Genomic DNA, 21,644 nt, shown 5'->3' with positions numbered 1-21,644 from the left:
GTTGAACAAATTTATATCTTAATGTCATCATGCAACTCAAAATAATTATTGCTTGCAGGGTTACGCACTCTGTGTGCTTGATTACGACTTTCTCATTCTGGACAATGCCTTCCTGGTACACCGGCCCGGCATCAAGATCTTCAAGAAGGATCCGCACCGTGACATGCTAACCGCCAAGACGAATGCACTCATCAAGAAGATCATCATGCCGGAGTTGAAAGTGCTGTACGGCACGAGGAAGGGCTGCGCCGTGTAGCCCGTGGAGTTGCGGGCACGACGGCGCGTGCTCTACAAATGCCCGCCTGTACGGTGGAACCACCTGCGACCTTCTCTGTCGTCCTCATCGTCGAACCTTGTCGAGCAGCGACAAACAGTCCGGATTCGCGGTGAGTTGCTGCGGCTCGCTCGTGGTTCCCGGGATCGTGTTCATGTGCGCTCCGTACGACTTCCACACGGCCGCGAGCGAAGCCCGGGAAACGTACGCTGCGACGTATAGAGGCCTTCTCTACGTCCTCTCGAATAATGCCAACTCAGCGGTGCCGAACGAACGAATGAACGAACGAATTAATCCATAAGTATTCGACGAATTTAGAAGAACCGTTTACAATGGACACGTCGTGCTGTAAAAATAAATAATACTAATAAGCGTTACGTCGTCTTCGAGATCATCGTCATCGTCTTCGTCATCTAAAAGCGCTAGCTCATTATTAGCGTTATGGAAAATGTTGAGGCGACGTGTGAACGGCTGAAGTGACGCCTGAAAAGCGCTGAGGAGTACGTGACGATGCTCAAATCCTCCTGGCAGTAATTCTCTAGCTTTCGTAAAAGAAAACCTAGGCTAATAAGAGTAAGTAAGGGAATCGTACCACTTATTTTTCACTCGGTGGATGTATCCACCTTTTAGCGAATACTACGGTTGTATATAATGAAATGGTGCCTCATGTACATCGGTACACCACAGGATTATTGCGCTTTCGGTGAAAGTTACGAGCGACGTCGGTCGGTTTTCGATGAGACTTCGTACTAACGTGACTGTTATTATGCTCGCAGCGTTTCCTACTTCTCAAAAAAAATAGGGATATCAAGGAGTAGAGTACAATTTGGTGCACTGACATTGCAAATTTTCACGAAATAGGTAACTATTTATTTGCGAATAACCAGCAGGATAATCGAATTTTGTATAACAAAGCAATTTTCTACCTATACATGATTTAAAACTTTTACAAGTCCTCGTATAAGTCGAAAATTATACCTTGCTTGGAAGATTTATTCAAGTTATTTTTCCTGTAAGATCTAATTAATGTTCTGTATATATTCTCATAAATAATAGCATATATATATACACACAATAAGTAAAGTATAATTACTATAGGTTTTAAATTACTTGATAAAAATTAGTAACGAAATTTTTTTTAATTTTTTAAAATCAATTTCTACACTACACTCAAATTTTCACATTCGCTATTATCCTTATCAGAATATCTTAAGTATTCCAACATATTTATCTATTTATCCGTCTATCTATACTTATAAGCATTTTGTTTGAAAATTTCCATTTGATTATTTTATATTAACTGATGACTTTGGCGAAACTGAGCATAATTCAGTTTACATAAACCAAACGCATTAAAAGTTACAGTCAGAGCTATTTATCACAATTACGGTAGACATTTACATCGCGCTACATTCACTAGAGTAGCAAACAAGTTCTCTTTTCTCTTTCTATATAAACTTTATCGGTCTTTGAAACGTGGACTTTGTGTGCGTGAAATAATTCATGAATAAAGGAAAAATCATCGTCCAAGACTGAAGCCACATTTGACATAAATTTTCTAAAACCTTTGTAAGTGCGCGAGTTACTTGATCAATAGATAATTAATTATTCAACTTTGCGTTAACGTAATATGATGATTTCATTTAATAGTGTATTTCGTTTCCATCATGATGAATAACTGGGCAAGAAAGATAATACGAGAGCGAGATCAAATCGAGATATGAACGAATTCGTTTGGTCGATGCAGCTTGTTCGTCGCACTTGTGATAAGAAGCCGTAAGCGATGCCGCCATGTACTCCGAAAAAACAAGGAAAGTCTTACAATAGAAATAGAATTCGTCTTATATACCAAATATGGTTGCGTGGTCATTGTCCATCGATCGAGAGAATTTTCTAATCTTAAGTAACTCTAAGTACGCATTACTACATCTGTCTACAGTATTACTCCATACTTGCACACACAAACGGTTTAATGTAAAGTGTAATTGTATCTAAAAACGATACGTTCTCCATAGGAAAGGTTCACAATCTTCATAACATAAATCTTCGCTTAAGAAATTAGTTATAAAAAAAAAACTTTAAAGAAACTGAGATGATTTCCTCTATTTGAGATTCCATATTGGGAAATTTTCTGGAGAAAATTTGGCGGGTGTAAGAATATTTTGTGCGAAATTATTAGTAGTACTCCTCTTGCAACGCTGTAAGAAATTAATAATAATGCTGCCATATTGTAATATTTCACTCGTTCATTCTATTCAAAACAGGATCGATAATTTTCCGCGTTTATACTACGATAGAAGTGTATGCTGGTGTAAAATACGATATAATATTGGATACCGATTCTCAAATGCGCGTAGTAGTAAAAACGCTAATTATACATAATATACATAAACGCATAATATAAATCATATACTTTTCTATTGTCAACTCGAGTAATGTGACCAGCAAATGTACACATGTACATACGATCGTTTATAATTATTAAGACTTTGATAAAAGAATGAAAAAAGAAAAAGTTGGGTCAGTATATCGCGAAGTAACGTTTCGAAGATGATTAGTTAGGTTTTCATTGGAACAGCAGGATACTGACTCATTTTTTGTGATAATATTAGGGCACAAAGTAATTAATATTCCTGTAATCGTGCTTCGTCGGCTGTAAAGGCATTTTTGAAGCCAGAATCGTATGATTTCTTGCATACACGGTAGATAGTGGTTTTCGTTGAGGATATTAATGAACGAAACTTTCGAGAAATACAAATATATTTATATATATTTGTATCTTTAAATATATTTAAATATATACTTTATATATATATTTGTATAAAACTTAATTTTATAATTGAGTTTATTAAATCAAACATTTAAAAATATTTTCTGACATTATATTATTTTATTCAGATTACGTTATATTTTTTTTATTACGTTATCTAAATAAGTGCTATTAAAGAGAGTTGATTAATATCCTCAGACATACATAGGATGTGTGTTAAATGAGACGCATTCGGTCTACACGTCGCCGATAACGTTTTCTGTAAAGTATGGAGTTTGACTTACATTGTATAAGTTCCTTTTACCTCCTCGCCTTCTTTCTTAATTTATCGGGGCTGTGCAACCGCGCATGTGTGTATTTGTCGCTCGTGTATAATATATGTGTGTGTGTGTGTGTGTATATGAAGTATGTGTATTCTGTGCCTTATATATATATTATCTCTGTCTCCTCGCGTGCGTGCGTGCGTGCATGTGCCAAAAACTTGTATGCGTGCATTTACAGGACAGGTATATGAATGACCAGAGAGGCAAGTTAGGAAAGCTGATTTAATTATACGGTTGATACAAACCTATTAGGTATCAGGATTTAATTGTAGCAAGATTTTTATATTTACTTCAAGATATTGTAATAAGGAAGGAAACAAATCTCATGATTATATCGCGTTACATTGTTCTCTTTTTCTACTTTAGTGTGATCGAAAATCTGCGACAAAAGTTACATATTAGTTACGTTCAATGTAATGCCAACGTTATATACTGCTGAATTTCATTCTCTTGACTAAGCATTTTAATATGACCAGTACGAGACTGCAAGTAAAATCGGAGGTCAACTCGTTTTTTCTAAGTAAATTATGATTTATTTGTAATTAATGTAAATACGTGTGATTGTAGGCAAGAAACAACTATTTCACTCGACATTATATAATCGTAGACTATTACACAGAGCATTTAAATTCGCAGATTGGAATGAAGAAAACCCGTCGCATTATATTCGTTGCGTGCAAGCAAGGATACTTGGAATTTAATTGTAATGATATCAAAAATGTTTAGAGACGTGTGAATATATGCTTTACAGCGATACTTCGCAGATAGAGAAGGTAGGATTACAATATTCTGTTACCAGAAAACACATACACATAATGGATGTAATCTAATCCTTTGAAAGCAATATTCCAGCGCTTTGCGTCTACAATCTTCTATAATTCCGGCGTTACAAAAACAAATGTTATCGAAGACATGTTACAAGACTCTTAACTCTTTCAATGATAACCGCGTTTCTATTCCTATCGCGAATATTAAAAGATTCACAGCTTTATATAAAGATGCGCAGTAGGTATGCTCGATGTACATATTTGTAAAAGAAATGAAAAACACAATCACATGTTCCGATATATATGTATATAGGTGAAATTGTATTTTTTCAAATAAACGGAGGCGGAGAGGATTGATTTTTGCGAAGAAAGACTTGTCAAAGTAACCATGAGGCTAAATAATGTTGTAAACAGGATAGCAGTAGCTTGTCGCTTGGATCTTTTTTCTGAGCTTATTAAGATATTTTTGAGATGAAATGTTGCATGCGCAAAGTTGTCTCTCTCTATGTAGAAGAATTTTGAGCGTTGATAGAAAATCCGAATTAATTCGAAAATTATTTAGAATGATCCAGATTTAGTTATTTCATGTGAAACGGCATTATGATCTAAATTTCTAAATTTTATTTGAAGGCAACAAAGGTTTAGACAAGATTAAAAAAAATAGTATTCTGAATATTTAAGGATGAAGTATGCAGATAGACTAAGAATGCAGTAGCAGTGAAAGTGAGAGTAATAACTGAATTATTTAAGTAAAATTATTTTAATTATTTCCCAAGATTTGTTGTATAGCCGGCATTTAATTTATTTAGTGCATATGACAGCGATGATCGGAGTGTAAATTGCATACCGTCATGTTCCAGCGTCGTGCCTAGATAAATAAAGTAATTTATGAAGTCGAAGAAATATTGCTTTCACCTTTAATTCTTATGCTTTAAGTTTGTCAGAAACAGAGATTATTATAATACACATGCATATAATTTATTTCTCTATTGCATTATTTATTATACATATATTTAATATTTTTATGCAACTGCAATTAAATTAGGAATGCAAATTAATTTCGTGCTTTTCTTTTGAAAAAATTGAACCTTTATTTTCTTTCGCTCAAGAGGAAATTCGTTATAGTGGATAGAGGAAAAGTATTAGAAAATGATGGCAAATATTTCGAAGATTGATATGTTTATTATTTTTTTGTAATAAATGCTCAATTGTTTCAAAAGCTACCGCTAGCGCTACGCTATGCATAGAGGCGGCGCCTGTGTTCAGTGAACAGAACTCATTGACGCTATTTTGATTTCGTTTATCATAAGACGCGCATCGATGAAGCTAAAATCTAATAACAATACTATTTACAAATTGTCACGACACAGTAATATTATCTTTTGAGAATTAGCATTATTAGAGTTTAAATTATACATGTTACTTTTGCCGTGACATAAAATTGCTGTGCGATTAAAGTTATCAAAGACCTTGTCTTTGGAAGGAGAGGTTAGAATAATCAGACATGGCTAATGAATTTGCGGATCTAAAACGGCCTGAGGCAGGTGAAGAAGACGAGGAGGAATTATTGCGGCAACAGGAAGAATTTTTAAAGTTGAAGCAAAAACCATCCGCGAAAATATATCCAAGAGATTCTGCCAATGTACAGAGGAAAGCTCCAACTCTAGACAAACCGAGATCCCAATTTTCAATGACTCGCACAAAACGGGATAAAACAGGAATTGTAGCTTCGCAAAGCAGTGGACAGGTGATAAATCCTATTGTCAAGGAAAGGATTGAAGAGACATCACGAAAGAAGGTAGTGGATTATACAAAATTAAGCAACTTACCAGAAGCGATACCGAAGGCAGTACTTGGAGATATCGTAGAGAAGAAATACTCTGTTGAAGAAATGAAAAATTGGAATTCTAATGTACGTTATTATGAGACTGGCTTTCCTCCAATTATCTCAATTGACGATGAAGCAATACTTACGCAAAAGGTATGTCATATTTATAAAAGTATGCTGTTTGCACTATTTTTACTTATTGTATCATTTATTTTTTTTAGAGATCCAATGACATGCCAAGTATACAATATGAACATATGTTAAGATTGCAATCTAGTAAGAATAGTCCAATGGAAATCCAGGGGAATAGTTCTTCCTCTTGCACCAGAGAAGAAGAAGCAAACGTAATAGAAAACCAAATGGCCACTGATATTCACAAGGAAAACCTGGAAAAGTTGGCTAAAATGAGTGAAAGGGAAATACTGGAAGAAAAGAGAATACTGGAGGAAACTCTTGATCCGAAATTAATAGAATTTTTAAAAAATAAGAAAAAGAAGCTCAGAAAGAGATCAGCTGAGCGGAGCAATGATGTTTCAATTGTGAGTGAAGTAACAATGGATGCAGAAGTATCTGATAATAAAGAGATAAACCTTGAGACTGATGCAGCAAGCATTTTAACTGCAGAAGAGGCAACAGCAGACATGCATGTATCCAGTAACAAAAAAATTAAACTTTCTCTGAACGACCACGATGATACAAGTATAGATTCGAGAAATGATCAGTTGAATATACCAAACTCGCCTAAGAAGATATTAGACGAAAGCAAGCAGAAGGGATGGCTCCATATGGATGCCCCTGAGCCAGAGAAACTAAAGTGGATGGAGGATTTGCCTGAGGAGAAGAGAAACGAGCCTACACCAAACGCAGACTACAATGCAAGATTCGATTTCAATGGTGAATAATATTTATTGTGTTATTACTATTTATTACATATAAATACCATAAAGATTGGCTGTGATTGTCAATAATTAGTAGTACATTTAATCAATAAGTTTTCATCATATTTTATCATGTCTTGCCATTTGCAGGTCTTTTGCTGCCATACAAAGATGAGAGTTTAATAGACAGGGGTCTTTACCACCATGGAGAGGAACCGGAACGTCCTGGATATTCCCTGCAGGAATTGCTACATTTGAGCAGATCTGCTACTCAACAGCAACGGTGCACGGCGCTTATCACCATGGCTAATATCATGGAGAAAACGCGCAAAGGCTGGTACGACGAGGCTTTGAACCCATCGCCGCTGATTGCTCTCGGTCAAATAAATATTCTGCTGCTGCTGAGATTTTCGCTGGACGACTCGTCCGTGGCAGTAGTTACGTCAGCTCTGCAAGCACTCAGAGCGTTTTTGGTCAGCGAGGTGGACGAGGTCTGCCTGGACAGATTGCACGAATTTGAGGGATACGCGCAACCGACATTGATGCCTCAATTGGAGGAGAAAGACACGAGCGATCTGAAGGATCATCAGTTGGCGCAGCTGGACGCCGTGGCTACGTTACTGAGATCGGATGTTTTGTTAAGAATTAGGTATCTTGGAAAGCGCAACTTGGAATAAGATTTTTCTGATCGAGTAGACTTGAAAATTTGTAACTTGATAAATAATGTTTTTGAGCTAGGCGTTGGCGATATTGGATTCTTATTTTATCTCTTTTACTTTGCCATAAATACGTGAAGTTGCGAGAGTAATTCTTTCTAGATACATCTTGAGTGAGATGCATCCACCACCTATTGGAGTTACATGTGCCTTGGAGATACTTATTCGCCTTGCAAGACACTCGCACACGACGTCATTGAATATATCATGCACGCCGCTCTTGCTGGACACTATCGTCCATAATTTCATGCCACTGTCGATCGATCAATTAGGTATCGATTTAATTAAACAATTTATTTTATTTAAATAGATTCACTTGGCTAAGATAAGTAATTACTCGAGCAATATTTAAAGGCTGAAATTTTTTGTAGCTATGAAGGATGCTATTAATAACGTTTACGGAATCCCTGTGATTACGGCAGTGAGATTGTGTCGCGTCCTCGTCATGTACGGTAAGGAGCCCGTCGCGGAGAAATTAAATAACTTCAAAGTTATCCACGCTATCTTAACGTACATCAGCAGTGACACAAGGTAAATTTTCTTCGGCGCCATTTTAGTTACCATGTATTATATGTGTTTATTCGCTATTATTTCACTAAAAGCATTTAACATTTTAGTAGGAAAGATAGTATAAGTCTCAGCATCGAGAGTCTGCGACTCTGGCAGTCGCTGCTATATTATGACGTAGGACTAGACAGCATCGCCGGTGCCCGGTTGACTCTCATATCACAACTGCAGCTGTTACTGAGTAATCACGATATTGAAAACGCGTCCGAATTGGAGTGCGAGTACGCCACAACATTAATTGTCGTAGCGAGCAGAGAAAATACGCTGAGATCGAACATATCCACGTTGTTAGCAAAGTGGAGCACTCAATTATCATCGTTATCTAACATAAAGGTAAATTATTATAAAATTAATTTATTAACTTTCGAATTCGTGAAATGTAGTACGGCTATATTTATGCTTTATGTACTTTCTCATCATTTTTCACATTATTATTACGAGTCTAATATTTAATAATTATTATTAGAATTATTATAAGCTAAACATATTGCAAATTTTAGTGGGGTGTAATGAAACTAATTGCAACGACTTTGTCCGTCGTTGACGAAATATCTGCGTTCAAAACAACATGGTTATCGAATCAGCTCATTTTCTCGACACTTCGGTAAGTTTCCACTTTTACTTCGAAGCGGCATGAAAAGAAGAATTATAATAATGTTAATATACTTATTTTTTTGTAGATCCACTTCAAATTTATTGAGCGACAGCAATTTGGCCACAAAACGGGAACCCTCTTGTCTTCCGAATTTGGCTGCGCTGATGGAAAATGAAGAGTTACAACCGATTCTCTCCGTAAATTCGTGCACACCCTTTTTGGCGACGGTGATGGAGATGTTTTGCAAGCACTCTCGCACGGCAGAAATTCGCTCGATACTCGAACACTCGTCCTTCCACAAATACATACAGAATTTGGAAGCGGCCGATTGGAGCTTGGAGAGATCATGGTACAGCAGGATGGAGTTACGGCTCCTGACGGTGCTCGTAAAAGCGGCTTCCGTGCTGGGAAATAGAATCAACAACCAAACAGCCCACATCATATGGAAAATCACTATCAAGCTCATCTCGGCGTTACCCGCGGACAGCACGGATCATGTGAGGGAGCTTTTTCAAATCGCGCTCTCCAAGGAGAAAATCAGTCTGGAGATTATCACGAGCGACTTGGCTGAATTAGACCTGGCGTCCGCGGTAGATCAAGTCAAGACAGGTTTAAGTGCCAACGTAGCGTCGTTGTACGCGAAATATATTGTTCGAAATGGCGATTGGAGCCAAGCGGCGATGCCCAGGGACTGGCTCTTCCTACCGTTGGTCAAGGCGTACGAAATTAATATGCAGAAGATGGATAATAGAGTGCATGAAGTACAAAACACGAAATGCGAAAGAAGCATTAAGTTGAGGGAAGACAAGGACAGTATTCTCGCGGTACTAAGTTTGGCGCTGATCTTGCCCGAGCTTATGGAGCGGCTACCGCCCAGTCTGAGGTTCAGCAGATTGATTCTAGTATATCTCTGCGATGCCGTGTACTTAGATGAGGATGTATCCGCATTATTGCCGAAGGTGATATCGAATTTGCTACGGAGGCACCACGCGGAACTGAATTTCAGTGCGGAGGTACCTGGACTGAGCTCGTTCACTGACCTGTTCACGGCGCTGTGCGAGGAGTTCTGCGCGAGTTCCTACGGCAATGACCACTTCGCTATGACATTGCTGGTATTTTTGGCGCAACGACACGACGTGCACTACCGGAGACTGCTGTGGTCGGAGCATGCGGGCGCGTTGCGATATCTGAGGTTGCCACGGGGAAAGTTGGTCCTACCGCTGAGGGAGTATCTCTATCCAGAGGAAGAGAATACGTCTCTCATAGAGAGTTACATCACAGCGCTGGTGCGAGGAACAGTCAAGGAGACATGGTGTTCGATACCCTACTTAATCGCGCTGCATCACTCTGCAATGTTCCTCAGGCGCTCAAACAAAGTGGCAGCGAAAATGAGAGCGCAAGTTGAGAAGCTGCGAGACAAGGATCTCGCGAACAGATTGTTGCATTATGAACCACCACAGTTGTAAATGTAAGATACTGATGCGACGTGATAATTATGGTTGTATATACATGTACATCACTTGTTAAGAATTCTATCAACATCTATTGACGTTAATAGTACACAATTGTGCTATTAATAATTATTAATATTATCGATACTATTGTAATAATAAAATTTAATATACTATCTTTTAATGTTTTTTACGGAATTTTTGTATTTCAAATAGCCAAAGTTATAGAAAGTACAGATATTGCATTATCATCGGTATATAGTATTGCAGATACAATACATCCATACAATGATGTAATATTGTTACAATTCAGTGAATGAATGAGTAGAAATAATCTGCATGATTAGCAGTAAGCGTAGCATCATAAAGGCATCGATTGGTCACTTCGCCGATTGCCAAAGTTTTCGAATACCGAGGTGCATTGAATTATTATTGGCAATACATTTTAGGATACTTCTATTGATTTACGCGAGTGACGTATTTCAAACTTTCGTCGTGTCATATATACTAACGGGAGAGAGAGAACGATTATAAAATTCTAAATTTTCTAAAACGTGCGAATATGTAAAAAAAGAGCAGGAGTATCATTAATAAATAAGAAAAATAACATGAAAGCGAGCACATGGCATTAACAATTAATGCGCACTGGAGTGTATCGTGCGCTTCGATCGCGAAGTTAACACCGCGCCATCACGCAACTTCCTTTTCCTTCGATATTTCAATTAAAATGTTCGACATTCTTCTTCACTGATGTATTGCTACGCTATTGATTCACCCAGTAATTAAATATTAATTGGTGATCAATGACATACACGTACATACATGCACTCGATACGAGATGCCTTTCAAACTCTAGAAATTTAAAACTAAAGTCCAAATTCTTAATTTACTACTCGATTTTCTGTAAGGAATCTTGATTTAAAATCTTTAGCGGTATTTTCTCAAGAGAGTCTCAGAATTAGTTCGCGTCTGGCTTCCTCGAATGACTGAATCCATACTGAACGCAATGTTTGCCAGCTGGTGACGATCGATCTTCATTATCCATCCATCACGACAACGCTTCTGCGAAATCTTTACGTAATTTACTCATTGTATTGCATTAAAAACAGTTTAACGAAAAACATTATTTGCGCGACATGAACTGATTCCTTCATTAATAGACTTGAGGCCCATCTTTAAAATATTATTGAGCTATAATTTTTAGGCTCCTATATCAATGAGTAAGTTGATGCTACAATTGAAAGCTTACATAAAAATTTATTAGTTTTATCTCGTTATCTTTGTCAGTATTAACGATTTTATTTGCCTGTGTGTTATTATTTGAAGCTCTTCTAGATTTTGAAAACACGAGACAGACTTGAATTCGTTCAGATGTAAGATAGGCCTCGAATACAACCCGCATTCATCGTTTAAAAGCATAAAGCAGCCCGACATAATCTGGTCGATCGCGTGCGAGAGGCATCGATTGCGGCGCGGCGTCGGGTTTCTCGTCATCGGATAACGTTGATGACGAGCGGTATCGCGAGGCTGATCGGTTAGTTAAGATTCTATGCCGAGTTTTCTGTAAGTCTCCCGGTCGACCGTGACCAGACGTCCTTCCACGCTGGAGCAATCGAGCTCGATGCAATGTAGCCTGGCGCCCCACTCGCAATGACTCTGATCATCCAGTCGATAGTACTTGATCTGTAGGCACGTAGTCAGGTATCCTGAGCCGAACACTCGCATGGCAATCGGCAGATCCTCCCGATGACCGCGCGCGCTCGCCGGGATATCCGTGGTGCTGTGATAAGCGCTGTAGGCGCACGCCGTGCCATCTCTCGCGCGTTCGATCGCCTCCACCGGTTTCCCGCCGATGCTCAGGGATCTGGAAATATCAGGGTGTCTTTAGATTAAATTGTGTTACGTGCACAATTTTTGATATTTGCGCAGAAGTTTTGATATTACGTCAGAAGTGTATGTTTGAAACCTTAAAATTTATGTTAATTACATTTACATATTTATCTTCATGCTCATTATCATAATAATACTCGTATTATTTTCACTTTACTTTCATAATTATCGCCTGTTTTATATGCAGTACGCTTCAGAGAGAAAAATTATCTCTTTTTATATATTATTAGTTTCATTTAAAATTAATCTAAATTTGACGATATTTTAAAATGCAGATTGTTTTAAAAAAGTAAGTAGGAATTTTTTGACACGTGCTTTCGGATTTGATTAATTTATTTCTACATTGTTCGTCGCAGTGTCACATTAAAATAATTTAATTGAAAACGACTGCCCAAGGTGAAATCTAAGAATTACGAGGACATAGGAAATCGATTGAGTTTTTACATCCCTGCTTGTTTAAAAGTACACGCTTTTAAATGTATGCTTTCATAAAGAGCTTTTACGAAGGGAAAAGTTGACTTATTGGATATCCTCACGCTAGCATTTTGTTTGCTGATCCACTTTTTTCTCGACAAGACTATAGTTATTTGTTTTTAGAGAAGTACAGTATTTGATTACTCGGCAAAAATATTGTCTATCAGTGATAACCGACGAAATTTGTGTGCAATATGAATGATGTGAGTCTCGATGAGGCGCGAGGAGTACATGCTTTTTGACCTATTCAAACTTTTCTTGATTTAGAAACGAAAATAGATGTTTTGCATGATAGAATGATTGCCACGTGTGTGTGTATACTTTGGTAATATTTTTCCCGTGCCTGGCGTAACGTCAAGATAAACGAATCGATGATCATTAAGTATACCAGCAACATTCCTATAAGTCGACTAGTTATAAAACCGCATTACGTCCAACGCTTAAAAATAGCAATCTAACTCGGAAAGTATTATATAGAAGTCAGAAACAAGAATCATACTATTGTATTCGAGAATTGTAAGCATTCTTAGCCACTTGGCGAATCTCAATTCAGTCAGTCTTTGCAAAGAAAAGTATTCAAGAAATGTTTTTATAGCGAATTATAGTATAGTACAAATATAGTAGATAAGTATAACTTATATGAAAAACAACATTTGAAGAAATTACTGTATTTCTTAATATTTAATCGTAATATAATTTTTTCAGTGTTTTATTTAATATGTTATGCGGTAACGTCAACTATAGTTTGATCTAATTACTTAATTAAAGGTTTAACGGTGCTTATAAAGTGCTTTCGAATTTTTAGGCAAAGCCATATTGATCTCCTACTTTCAACCGTACATGGAAACAATAAGTTATTACAACGTAAACAACGAAAGTAGTTCCATCATTTCTGCATCCTTGAATCCTGCTATGAATACAGCATTTTTGGGTCTTACGTCAGTGCTTTACTGAGCCGTATTCTTGGATGTTTTGATCCTTAGATCGACAGGTCCATATATCTTTAGAATGTGCCAGTTTCTCATATGGAGACTTTGACTCATGCTCGACTGACTTTATTTTTAGAGTTTTCATGAAGGCGATGACGAGTGCGTGCAAATGACCTGTGCGTGTACAGTCGTACCACGGTATCAGTTGCGTGTATCAACTTATCGTTCAAGATAAATGACCACATGACAGGATCATTATCTAGAAATGGGCGACCTGTTAGAATCCTGCAATGACGAAAAATAACAAATGTGAGATGACATGTAACATACATATTCAAGGGAGAATCGGTGTGTTTGGATCTTAAGGAATTGCAATTTACGTTCATTGATCAACCAAGTGACTAGAATTTATGTTTCTAGAGCAGTTATAATGGCAATACGTAGATGCACCGGCTTTTTTGTAGATCTCGTATATCAGCTTTCCATGTTAAGATTCCGCTCGATTAACATTGAACTTGTCAAAGTTAAAAAGAAACGAAATTAAAGTTGTTATCATACAAAGTATATCAAGGAGCTAAATATAAATTCCAGAAAAAAGATTAAGAACTTTAATTTCTTCTCTTTATGTACGTATTTTCAGAATGTATAATATTTTCTTTATAAAATAGAAAATAAGAAACGTGAATTGAGACGGAAATATAAAAAATATGATTTATACACGGGACAAGTTTTACTAAAAATACTGAAATATTTCAGATCTAAACTGGATAAGTCAGAGACGTGCGGCTTGCAAAATACATCGCTAGGTACAGATCTTAAAAATACATGTGCGAAAGCTCCACCTAAAATAAGAGATGAAGCGGACCGAAGCAGCATTTGTAGTCACGGGTCGGCATCTATAAAAGCGCACACGGTCGATGTAGCATTATCACCCGTAAAAAATGCAATACCCGCCGTACTGTAATACTCGTAACATCATAAGCTCCTCGGTTTGTCCACATTTCGTGTCCTCCTGCCTTACTTCCGTCCGTGAAGGATATTGAAGCGTAAAACGAGGACGGTGAACTTTTCGACGCTTATTGCAAGCTTCAATCATCTTTAACGCACGAGGAACAATTCCCGCGAACAATAGGACGTAAGTGTTACCTAGAATTTTTACAAGAAATCCGCGAATAAGTAACGGAGTATAACGTGCACAGTTAATCTGTAATCGTTAATCTGTTCTCGACAGTGACACAAAGTTAACGTTTCGTTGAGGGATCGTCGGTTATCGTGCACCCGTGACTAAAATCGAAAAGCAGGCCATGCAATAAGTGCATCGCGTGATTCGCACTAATAAGCCGGGCGGCTGCTTAAAATTCCAGCGAGATTTCGGCGATAAGGACGTCGACAAGGAAAGCCGAATTTTCCATCGCTGGTTTTTCCATTGCACGAAAAGTGACACAGGAAAACTGCTCTATTTCTGCCGCGCCGCGCCGCGACACGCGAGCCTTCGTGACTTTTCAAAGATCACATGGACGCTTCGCTGCGTGACTACGCCGGAGTAAGACACTTTATGCATTTATTTCGTTGTAATAACCGTATTTCAAATACAATGTGCGTGTATATCGCGTAATCGTATCTGTGCGTCATAAATCATCGCAAAATGTTGGACTGCAAACTGAAGAGGAACGATTCCAATCTTATTTGTTAATCATATCTCTTCCTTACATTTTTATTTCTAATTTTGCTGAATCATTAACTTGAAATTTGCCCAATTTTTCTTATAATATTATTCGTCCTCTTTGACTCACGCCATTCTTGAAGTTCTAAAATGTTTGAGAACTTAAAAATTAATAATTTTATATCTCTTATCATCTCGAATTTCGGTCTCTACAATTTCTCATATCATTCATCACAAAGGTCTGATAAAGAACACTACATTTTAATCATCTCAATCGCAGCGTGATTAAGAAGATCATGTATTTAAAGTAATCACGGGCTCGACTTTCTTGGCAATCCTTGACATTTTTCGGATCAACGATGGCGCAATTGTTATTTATTGCCAACGTAATTACAGTGTGATTATAGCGTGATGCTTATCGATGCTGCAGGCGTATTGCAATAGGAGCAGGCAATATCTCAAGCCTGAGCGCGATTGAATTCATCCTTGTGACACGTATCCATTACACGGCAGTAACTGATTGTAGCAGCGTACAAAAGACGCATCCATCATGTTTCAACGTTCCCGCGATAAGATGATCCAAGTGTCATACAAGTTGATCATCTTGCATCATTACATTCTGCCCTCATCGGGGAACATGAGGGTCTATCATCGATCAGCTGGCTTATAAGCCAGCGAGTAGCTGTGCACCGTTAAATCGCGATCGATTCTCCGAGACTGGTGCAAGTTTTGCAGTTCAAGGCGATAACACGTCTATCTTTTTTGCGCCCGCTCATGAAATGGGAAGGCGTCGTTGTTGCAGCTGGTGCACTCGCACGTTTAAAGAGCGACCAATCCCCCGCACGCCACTGATTCGACGCCAGGACTCGAAGCTTGCGCTCGTTTCAAAACTACAGTATGTAAGCGCAGCGACTAGTTATCGCACCGGAATCGCGTATACGTAATGCGGTCTCGTCCTATAAAAGCGTCAACTCGGTCGACGGGTGCAACGTTTCCCCCGGCGAACTTCGATACTTAATTGCCTGCCTATGTAAATCAATCCCGCTCGTATTTAATCTGCCGACTGCACGCCGGCTATTGCCGTTCATTCTCGCTTATTTGATTTCAACTCGCGTTCTAGCTTTTCTCCTCGATCCACACAGTAAATCCTTAAACCCTGGACGCGCTTTAGTAACCGAAATGCGGTTCCGTGTGTATTCGTTTCGCACATTTTGTAAAGTTTAATATAAACAAAAAACTTCTATAATAATAAATATAAGTAGACTTCTTTCATTGCGATATATGTAGTATTTGCATAAATTAAAATGCCTGAAAACGAAATCTTTGCCAATTAGTTTAGCCAAATCTGAGAAACTTTAATGTTACAATTTGAATGCTATAATACCACATAATGAAACATTGATTATATGAACCATATAATGATCATATGCGCATAGGACACTTTCGCGCATGAATAACAATCTTTTTTCCTTTTTTTCATTAAGTATTTATAGCTACAGTAAATATTTTCATGTGCGCATTCGGCAGTCGAGTTTATTTTCGGCTAAGTTGGCATTATTAGCGATTTTATATCCGAATATACGTAGTGCGAAATCGTAATCCTCGTCCCGGCGGGCCTGGAGCATAGGAGCTCAAGCGTCAAAATTTATCGCCGGCTTCTACACTGCGTCTCCGCGCTGAAGATGATCGTATAAATTTCTGATAAACTGCTATTAGCCGTATGGGACTTTTTCACGGAGAAAATTTATGGTCTCTCTTCTTTCCATCGAGAACAGATAATGTTTCCTATGCTTATTATTATTATATGGTTTCAAATAAACCTGGATAATTTAATGTTAAAGTCAATTAATTTAAATATATATTAATTCGATTTATATAAATCTGGAAGACGATAATAAATACTATATATTTATATGTATTAGAACAATACTTTATCTATAATGGTAGAAAGTTATTAAATCAATACATTAAAATAGCGATATATAGAATAGAGCCAATATGTCAGACTCAATCCGGTAAACCTAGTAAACACGTGTATACGTAACTTTCCGAAACGAGTAAAATAATAAACTTGATGATGCGCGACGAGAGAACTTAACTTTTTCACTTAAAAAGTGTGAAGAATCTGCCGCATGACTGTCTTACCATTCCCTTAAAAATCGCGAAATACCCCCTCTATGCGATCGAGACCGTCTGATACATATAATGTGTATATAATTGCACATTTATTGTACCCACTGCAACAGTTGCGGCGGCTTGAAGCTGATGTCGAGTCGGTAGGTCGCGTCGCAGCTCAGCTTCACCGTCTTCAGCTGCCGGAACCTGGCGGACGTCTCCATCTTGCAGTAGACCGGACCGGCACCCGGTTCCTTCCTGAGAGACAAGGTCACGCGAAAATGTCCATCGGCCCCCATTTAGCCGCCACGCAACCCCATAATAATCGTCCAGATTCACGCAGGGTCCTTTGGTACCTCGTAGCGAGAGAAGAGACCGAATGGTCGCGCAGGATATCGAACACGCGGTATCATCGGCGTTACGCGACGCCTCGTCCACTCAGCACACGTATCAGTAAGCCGCAAGAAGAGGAGACGGTGCAACCTGCGCCGCGGGCGTCGCGACGCTCACTGATCCGGCGTCACGACGTGGTTTGTAACGTTGTGACGTGCGCTTTCTGATCGTCTCACTGGCACTCTAGCTCTTTCTTCTTTATTCTACTACCTTTTTCCAATGCGGATTCTTCTCGATCAAGCGTTAAACTTTTTGCGACGATAAGGCGATGACGTGGAAATCTGTGCGAACGAAAGAATCCTATACATAGGACGGTGTTGGTATTTGAAGGATTTACGAGAGAAAATAAGGAGAGATAAATTTAAATAATTGTTGTATGAAAGAAAGACAAATTTAAATCAGAGTAGCAAAATTTACAATGTTAGTATCGGTATTTGAAGGATTTATGAGAGAAAATAAGGGAGGATAAATTTAAATAATTTTTATATAAAAGAAAGACAAATTTAAATCAGAGCAAAATTTACAATGTTTGAAGTAGCATGTAATTAATTATTACCTAATAATGTCGCGAGACTGATCATTTTTAGATGCATAGGTGAATAATTCAACTTGCCTCTGATATTTGATATTTTTGATTTTTCGATGAACGATTCGTCATCGATTATATCGCCTACACGTATCCGGAAGCTGTATATTGGGGCTATGCACATCAAAGACAGCTCTTAATTTGTTGCTTGCATGGTATATAATCGAACAGGACAGGACAAGGCTTTTACGGCTTTCTAGGACTAAAACAAGAATACGGGAGGTGGTTAATTAAGATAATATGCATATTAGAATATTGCAAATATCTTTTGGCTAACATGAGGAATTCGATTATAATAACGAAATGAAATAAGACAGCGGAATAAAATAAAGGATAATACGATGGAAAGTTATCTGAGTATGAATTATTGTAATAATAGATTTTTTTATTTTATGCATTCGCATTATAAAATATATCTTCATGCGCAGAAAATGTATTCGTATTATTACATTAATTCTAGTTTAGCGTAGTCATGTTCGCGCGCTGGGCAAATTAGGACGATATTTTGATTTTCATTAATTTAGAAAGTAAATTTTTCAAGCGACATTAATATTAACAACAAAGAATTGATAAAAATGCTCTAGTAAGGGAGTCAACCAAAGAGATACTCTACGCGCGAAGACTTACAACACGCAACGTGTCTACTGTTTTCCGGTTTAAAAAGGGAGCTAGAGCTTTAATTGAGGAAAGTGTTTCATCTAACGGCCTTGACCGACCGACTTAACTGCGAACGAAGATCGATTTGGCATGCAACTAAAACAGTTTATGATCCGACCTCTATCGGCGGTGACGCACAAGGGGAAGAGAGAGAAATATGATCTCGCGCGCGCCTGAGTGGTCCCGGATATGGTTTTCCATCGTGATCGCATACGGCTTCGTAGAGAAAAATATGCGTTACACGACTCGTTCGCCGTCCACATATTAGCTAAACGACACAACGCGATAAGTTAAGTGTGTCAAACTTATCCTAAATCACCGTCTTTTGCGTGTGACGCTTGATACCGTGCAATTAAGGCAACGAATACGGATACGGTATCGTGAAAACTGTATTTCCATATAATTTTAGATAAACCGCATGAGAGTTTTTCTGTACACGAATGCTAGTATATACAAAATAATCGAATCAAAATCGATACTCACATACGCTTGAGCAAGACCGGAATCTTTAGCGCACGGTTCTTCACGATAATCCTATCATTTCATTTCTTTTCTTTTGCTTCATCTACAATTCAGCTTCCTTGCAAGCATGCGAGCAAGATGCGCGAGTACGTCTTTAATTTGCCAATTATTACTATTTACAATTTTTTTACACTTTAGGCTTGCATATATCTTTCCAGTTGTGTGCGACGTTCATGACCAAGTGTTGTTCGATCTGTCGTCCGTCACGCTCGGAATTTCGCTTGTCGAAACACGCGCTCAGTGCCTGACCGACTTTGATAGTCTGATCGAGCTGCAGACAAAATTGGAAGTCACGTGGTGCCTCAAACAGTAGCACGATCGTGGAGCCGAGCCTGAATTCGCCAAATAGGTCGCCCTTGGCTACGCGTGTGCAGCCTAAGCTCGCCTCCTTCCAGTGCACAGTCTCCGGCCACTGCATCATATTGGTTGCTAATTCTCCGTCGCAGTAGATTTTTATGGAACCCACGTTTGTCGCCCCGACCGCCGCATAAGCCATGAAGCCACCCGCCCATTCTCCAACGTACACAACGCGCTCGTTCAGTGAGAACAGATTGGGCATGTATCTGAGCACCTTTGGATTCACGCTCAACAATTTTCCTGAGAAAGAAAACAGCTCGGAGAAGTAATCATAAATGAATTTTCCAAGTTACGGAGCTTTAATGACGTACCTGGAAAATGTCGTCGGAATTTTATATTCCAATCGCTGGGACTGTGAAATCGATGATAATCACCAGGCGCTAGGTAAATAATTAATTGATATAACCTGTTGTCTGGATTCTTTAAGAGTGAAGTAACGTAATTATCCTTTACGTCTTTCGTCATTTGCGCGGACGAAGAATCGGGCAAATCGCCCAGGAACTGTCTCAAATCATACGTTACGCCCTTCACTTGTTCGACGCGACACGAATTCACTGGTCCAAAATAAAGAACTTTACCGTCCGCAGGTGAGATCTGTAGAATTCGGCAAAAAGAAAAAGATAAGAAAAAGAAAAGTTATTTTCTATATCAAATTTTCTTAAGTACACATAATGCAACCTGCGACAAATTACCATTTCTGCATTTTGAGCAACCGGTCTCATACCGTCCTTAAGTGCCCTTACAAAGAATTCCACCAGATTTGGAAACACAGACAGATCCAACTCTACTTCATCCAGGTTGGCGTGAAACATGTTTGCATAAAGTCCGTACAGCGTCGGCCTCAGACTTACTGGCAAGTCGATGCTCATCAACCAGCCCCATATTCTGCTGGTTGTTCTCAGTGGCAGACAACAGTAACATGTTACCTACAAGAAAAGAGCTTTACGCCTTAATTAATAATAACGAGCAACAATTGGAGGGGAACGTCTATCGTTACTTAACACGTCATTACCATGACATCATTTAGCAATTCTGGCCTACCATCTACGTCAATGGGATATCCATGCTTGTGCAAGTAATTCCACTGTGTCACTGCGAGGAGCGATAACCCAACTCCAGTTGGTACGATCAACCGCCACCGTCGACCGTCTTTGACATGTCTACTGTTGGCACTCGATGTACATCTTCTGACAAGCTTAGTTGTAAATTTCGGTGCCGTTCGCAGTGAAAGATAATGTTGACATCCTCTGGGAGAACCATCCAAGAGGTTATGTTAGATTGAGATAACAAAATGATTGAATGATAATGCTCAAATAACAACAAAACATACCTAACCAGGAATCCCAATCGCCATATATTATTCATGACTATTATCCGATTTATTTTCTTCTTATTTAGCCCGTAAATTACGTGAGTACAAACGTTTTCATCGCAGTCCTCTCAAGCCGGCTCCAGATTTAAATGCGCACGCACTTGCCCTGATGAAATTTAAATCAAGTTTGCTTTCGAATTCTGCGCACGGCCTAAAGTAACAAGAGAAAGTTTTAATAATTGTTATTGATAATTGTGTTTTAAGCGCGCATGCAATAAACTTTTTATTATTTTGATTCCTCAATACTGATCTAACGTAAAAACCGATCAATTTTATGACTCATATTAGGAAAATGATGAAAGAATTCTTAGCTGTGTCGCAAGACAATATTTTAAAATTTCTTCGAAACAAAATCACCAAGATTCATCTTAAAAGCCGCTGCAGGTCTAATCTAACTTGATACAATTTCAATAGAACGTATATTTTCTAATTACAGGTAAACAAATTGATTATCAAGAATATTGCTGTCACGCGCACGTAACGTCTCCGTCGCGGGTCGGGTATCGGAGCGCCGCGC

General features: G+C 38.4%; 4 protein-coding genes and 1 long non-coding RNA gene across 12 annotated transcripts in view; 3 read left to right on the top strand and 2 right to left on the bottom strand.

The window, feature by feature from the left end:
- The window catches only part of LOC105275489 (beta-1,4-glucuronyltransferase 1), a 32,083-nt gene extending 27,050 nt beyond the window's left edge, over positions 1 to 5,033 (top strand). For all 6 annotated transcript variants that reach the window (XM_011332357.3, XM_020030448.2, XM_020030445.2 and 3 more), the window contains one exon: positions 59 to 5,033. In XM_011332357.3, coding sequence (XP_011330659.2) covers positions 59 to 256 — 198 coding nt within the window. In that variant the 3' untranslated portion in view covers positions 257 to 5,033. The remainder of the gene's footprint in view (positions 1 to 58) is intronic.
- A 328-nt stretch (positions 5,034 to 5,361) lies between these two features.
- LOC105275490 (RNA polymerase II-associated protein 1) lies at positions 5,362 to 10,348 on the top strand. Of its 2 annotated transcripts, none has more exons than XM_011332360.3 (8): positions 5,362 to 6,115; positions 6,184 to 6,856; positions 6,991 to 7,489; positions 7,659 to 7,828; positions 7,928 to 8,087; positions 8,177 to 8,456; positions 8,624 to 8,727; positions 8,804 to 10,348. In XM_011332360.3, exons 1-8 carry the CDS (start codon positions 5,639 to 5,641, stop codon positions 10,182 to 10,184), a joined length of 3,744 nt encoding a protein of 1,247 aa, XP_011330662.2. In that variant the 5' UTR covers positions 5,362 to 5,638; the 3' UTR covers positions 10,185 to 10,348. The 2 variants fall into 2 exon arrangements, with proteins under 2 accessions (XP_011330662.2, XP_011330660.2); XM_011332358.3 differs by having other exon boundaries at positions 5,363 to 6,115; positions 8,174 to 8,456.
- Positions 10,349 to 10,353: 5 nt separating this feature from the next.
- Positions 10,354 to 18,044, bottom strand: LOC105275492 (CB1 cannabinoid receptor-interacting protein 1). The gene is made up of 2 exons (XM_011332361.3): positions 17,364 to 18,044; positions 10,354 to 12,033 (listed from the first exon to the last, which is right to left on the bottom strand). Exons 1-2 carry the CDS (start codon positions 17,537 to 17,539, stop codon positions 11,709 to 11,711), a joined length of 501 nt encoding a protein of 166 aa, XP_011330663.1. The 5' UTR covers positions 17,540 to 18,044; the 3' UTR covers positions 10,354 to 11,708.
- LOC105275491 lies at positions 12,040 to 17,211 on the top strand. Its single transcript, XR_893236.3, has 2 exons — positions 12,040 to 14,597; positions 14,694 to 17,211. It is a non-coding gene; the product is annotated as an uncharacterized LOC105275491 (long non-coding RNA).
- A 539-nt stretch (positions 18,045 to 18,583) lies between the features above and the next one.
- Positions 18,584 to 21,577, bottom strand: LOC105275494 (phosphatidylserine decarboxylase proenzyme, mitochondrial). Of its 2 annotated transcripts, XM_011332364.3 has the most exons (6): positions 21,485 to 21,577; positions 21,086 to 21,278; positions 20,768 to 21,002; positions 20,448 to 20,681; positions 20,067 to 20,349; positions 18,584 to 19,995 (listed from the first exon to the last, which is right to left on the bottom strand). In XM_011332364.3, the coding sequence occupies exons 2-6, from the start codon at positions 21,118 to 21,120 to the stop codon at positions 19,526 to 19,528; spliced, it is 1,257 nt and encodes a 418-aa protein (XP_011330666.1). In that variant the 5' UTR covers positions 21,121 to 21,278; positions 21,485 to 21,577; the 3' UTR covers positions 18,584 to 19,525. The 2 variants fall into 2 exon arrangements, with proteins under 2 accessions (XP_011330666.1, XP_011330665.1); XM_011332363.3 differs by having other exon boundaries at positions 21,086 to 21,539.
- Positions 21,578 to 21,644: the final 67 nt, after the last annotated feature.

The sequence above is a fragment of the Ooceraea biroi genome, chromosome 8, assembly GCF_003672135.1.
Source record: "Ooceraea biroi isolate clonal line C1 chromosome 8, Obir_v5.4, whole genome shotgun sequence".
NCBI lineage: Eukaryota > Metazoa > Arthropoda > Insecta > Hymenoptera > Formicidae > Ooceraea > Ooceraea biroi.
This window is presented reverse-complemented; position numbering and strand designations above follow the sequence as displayed.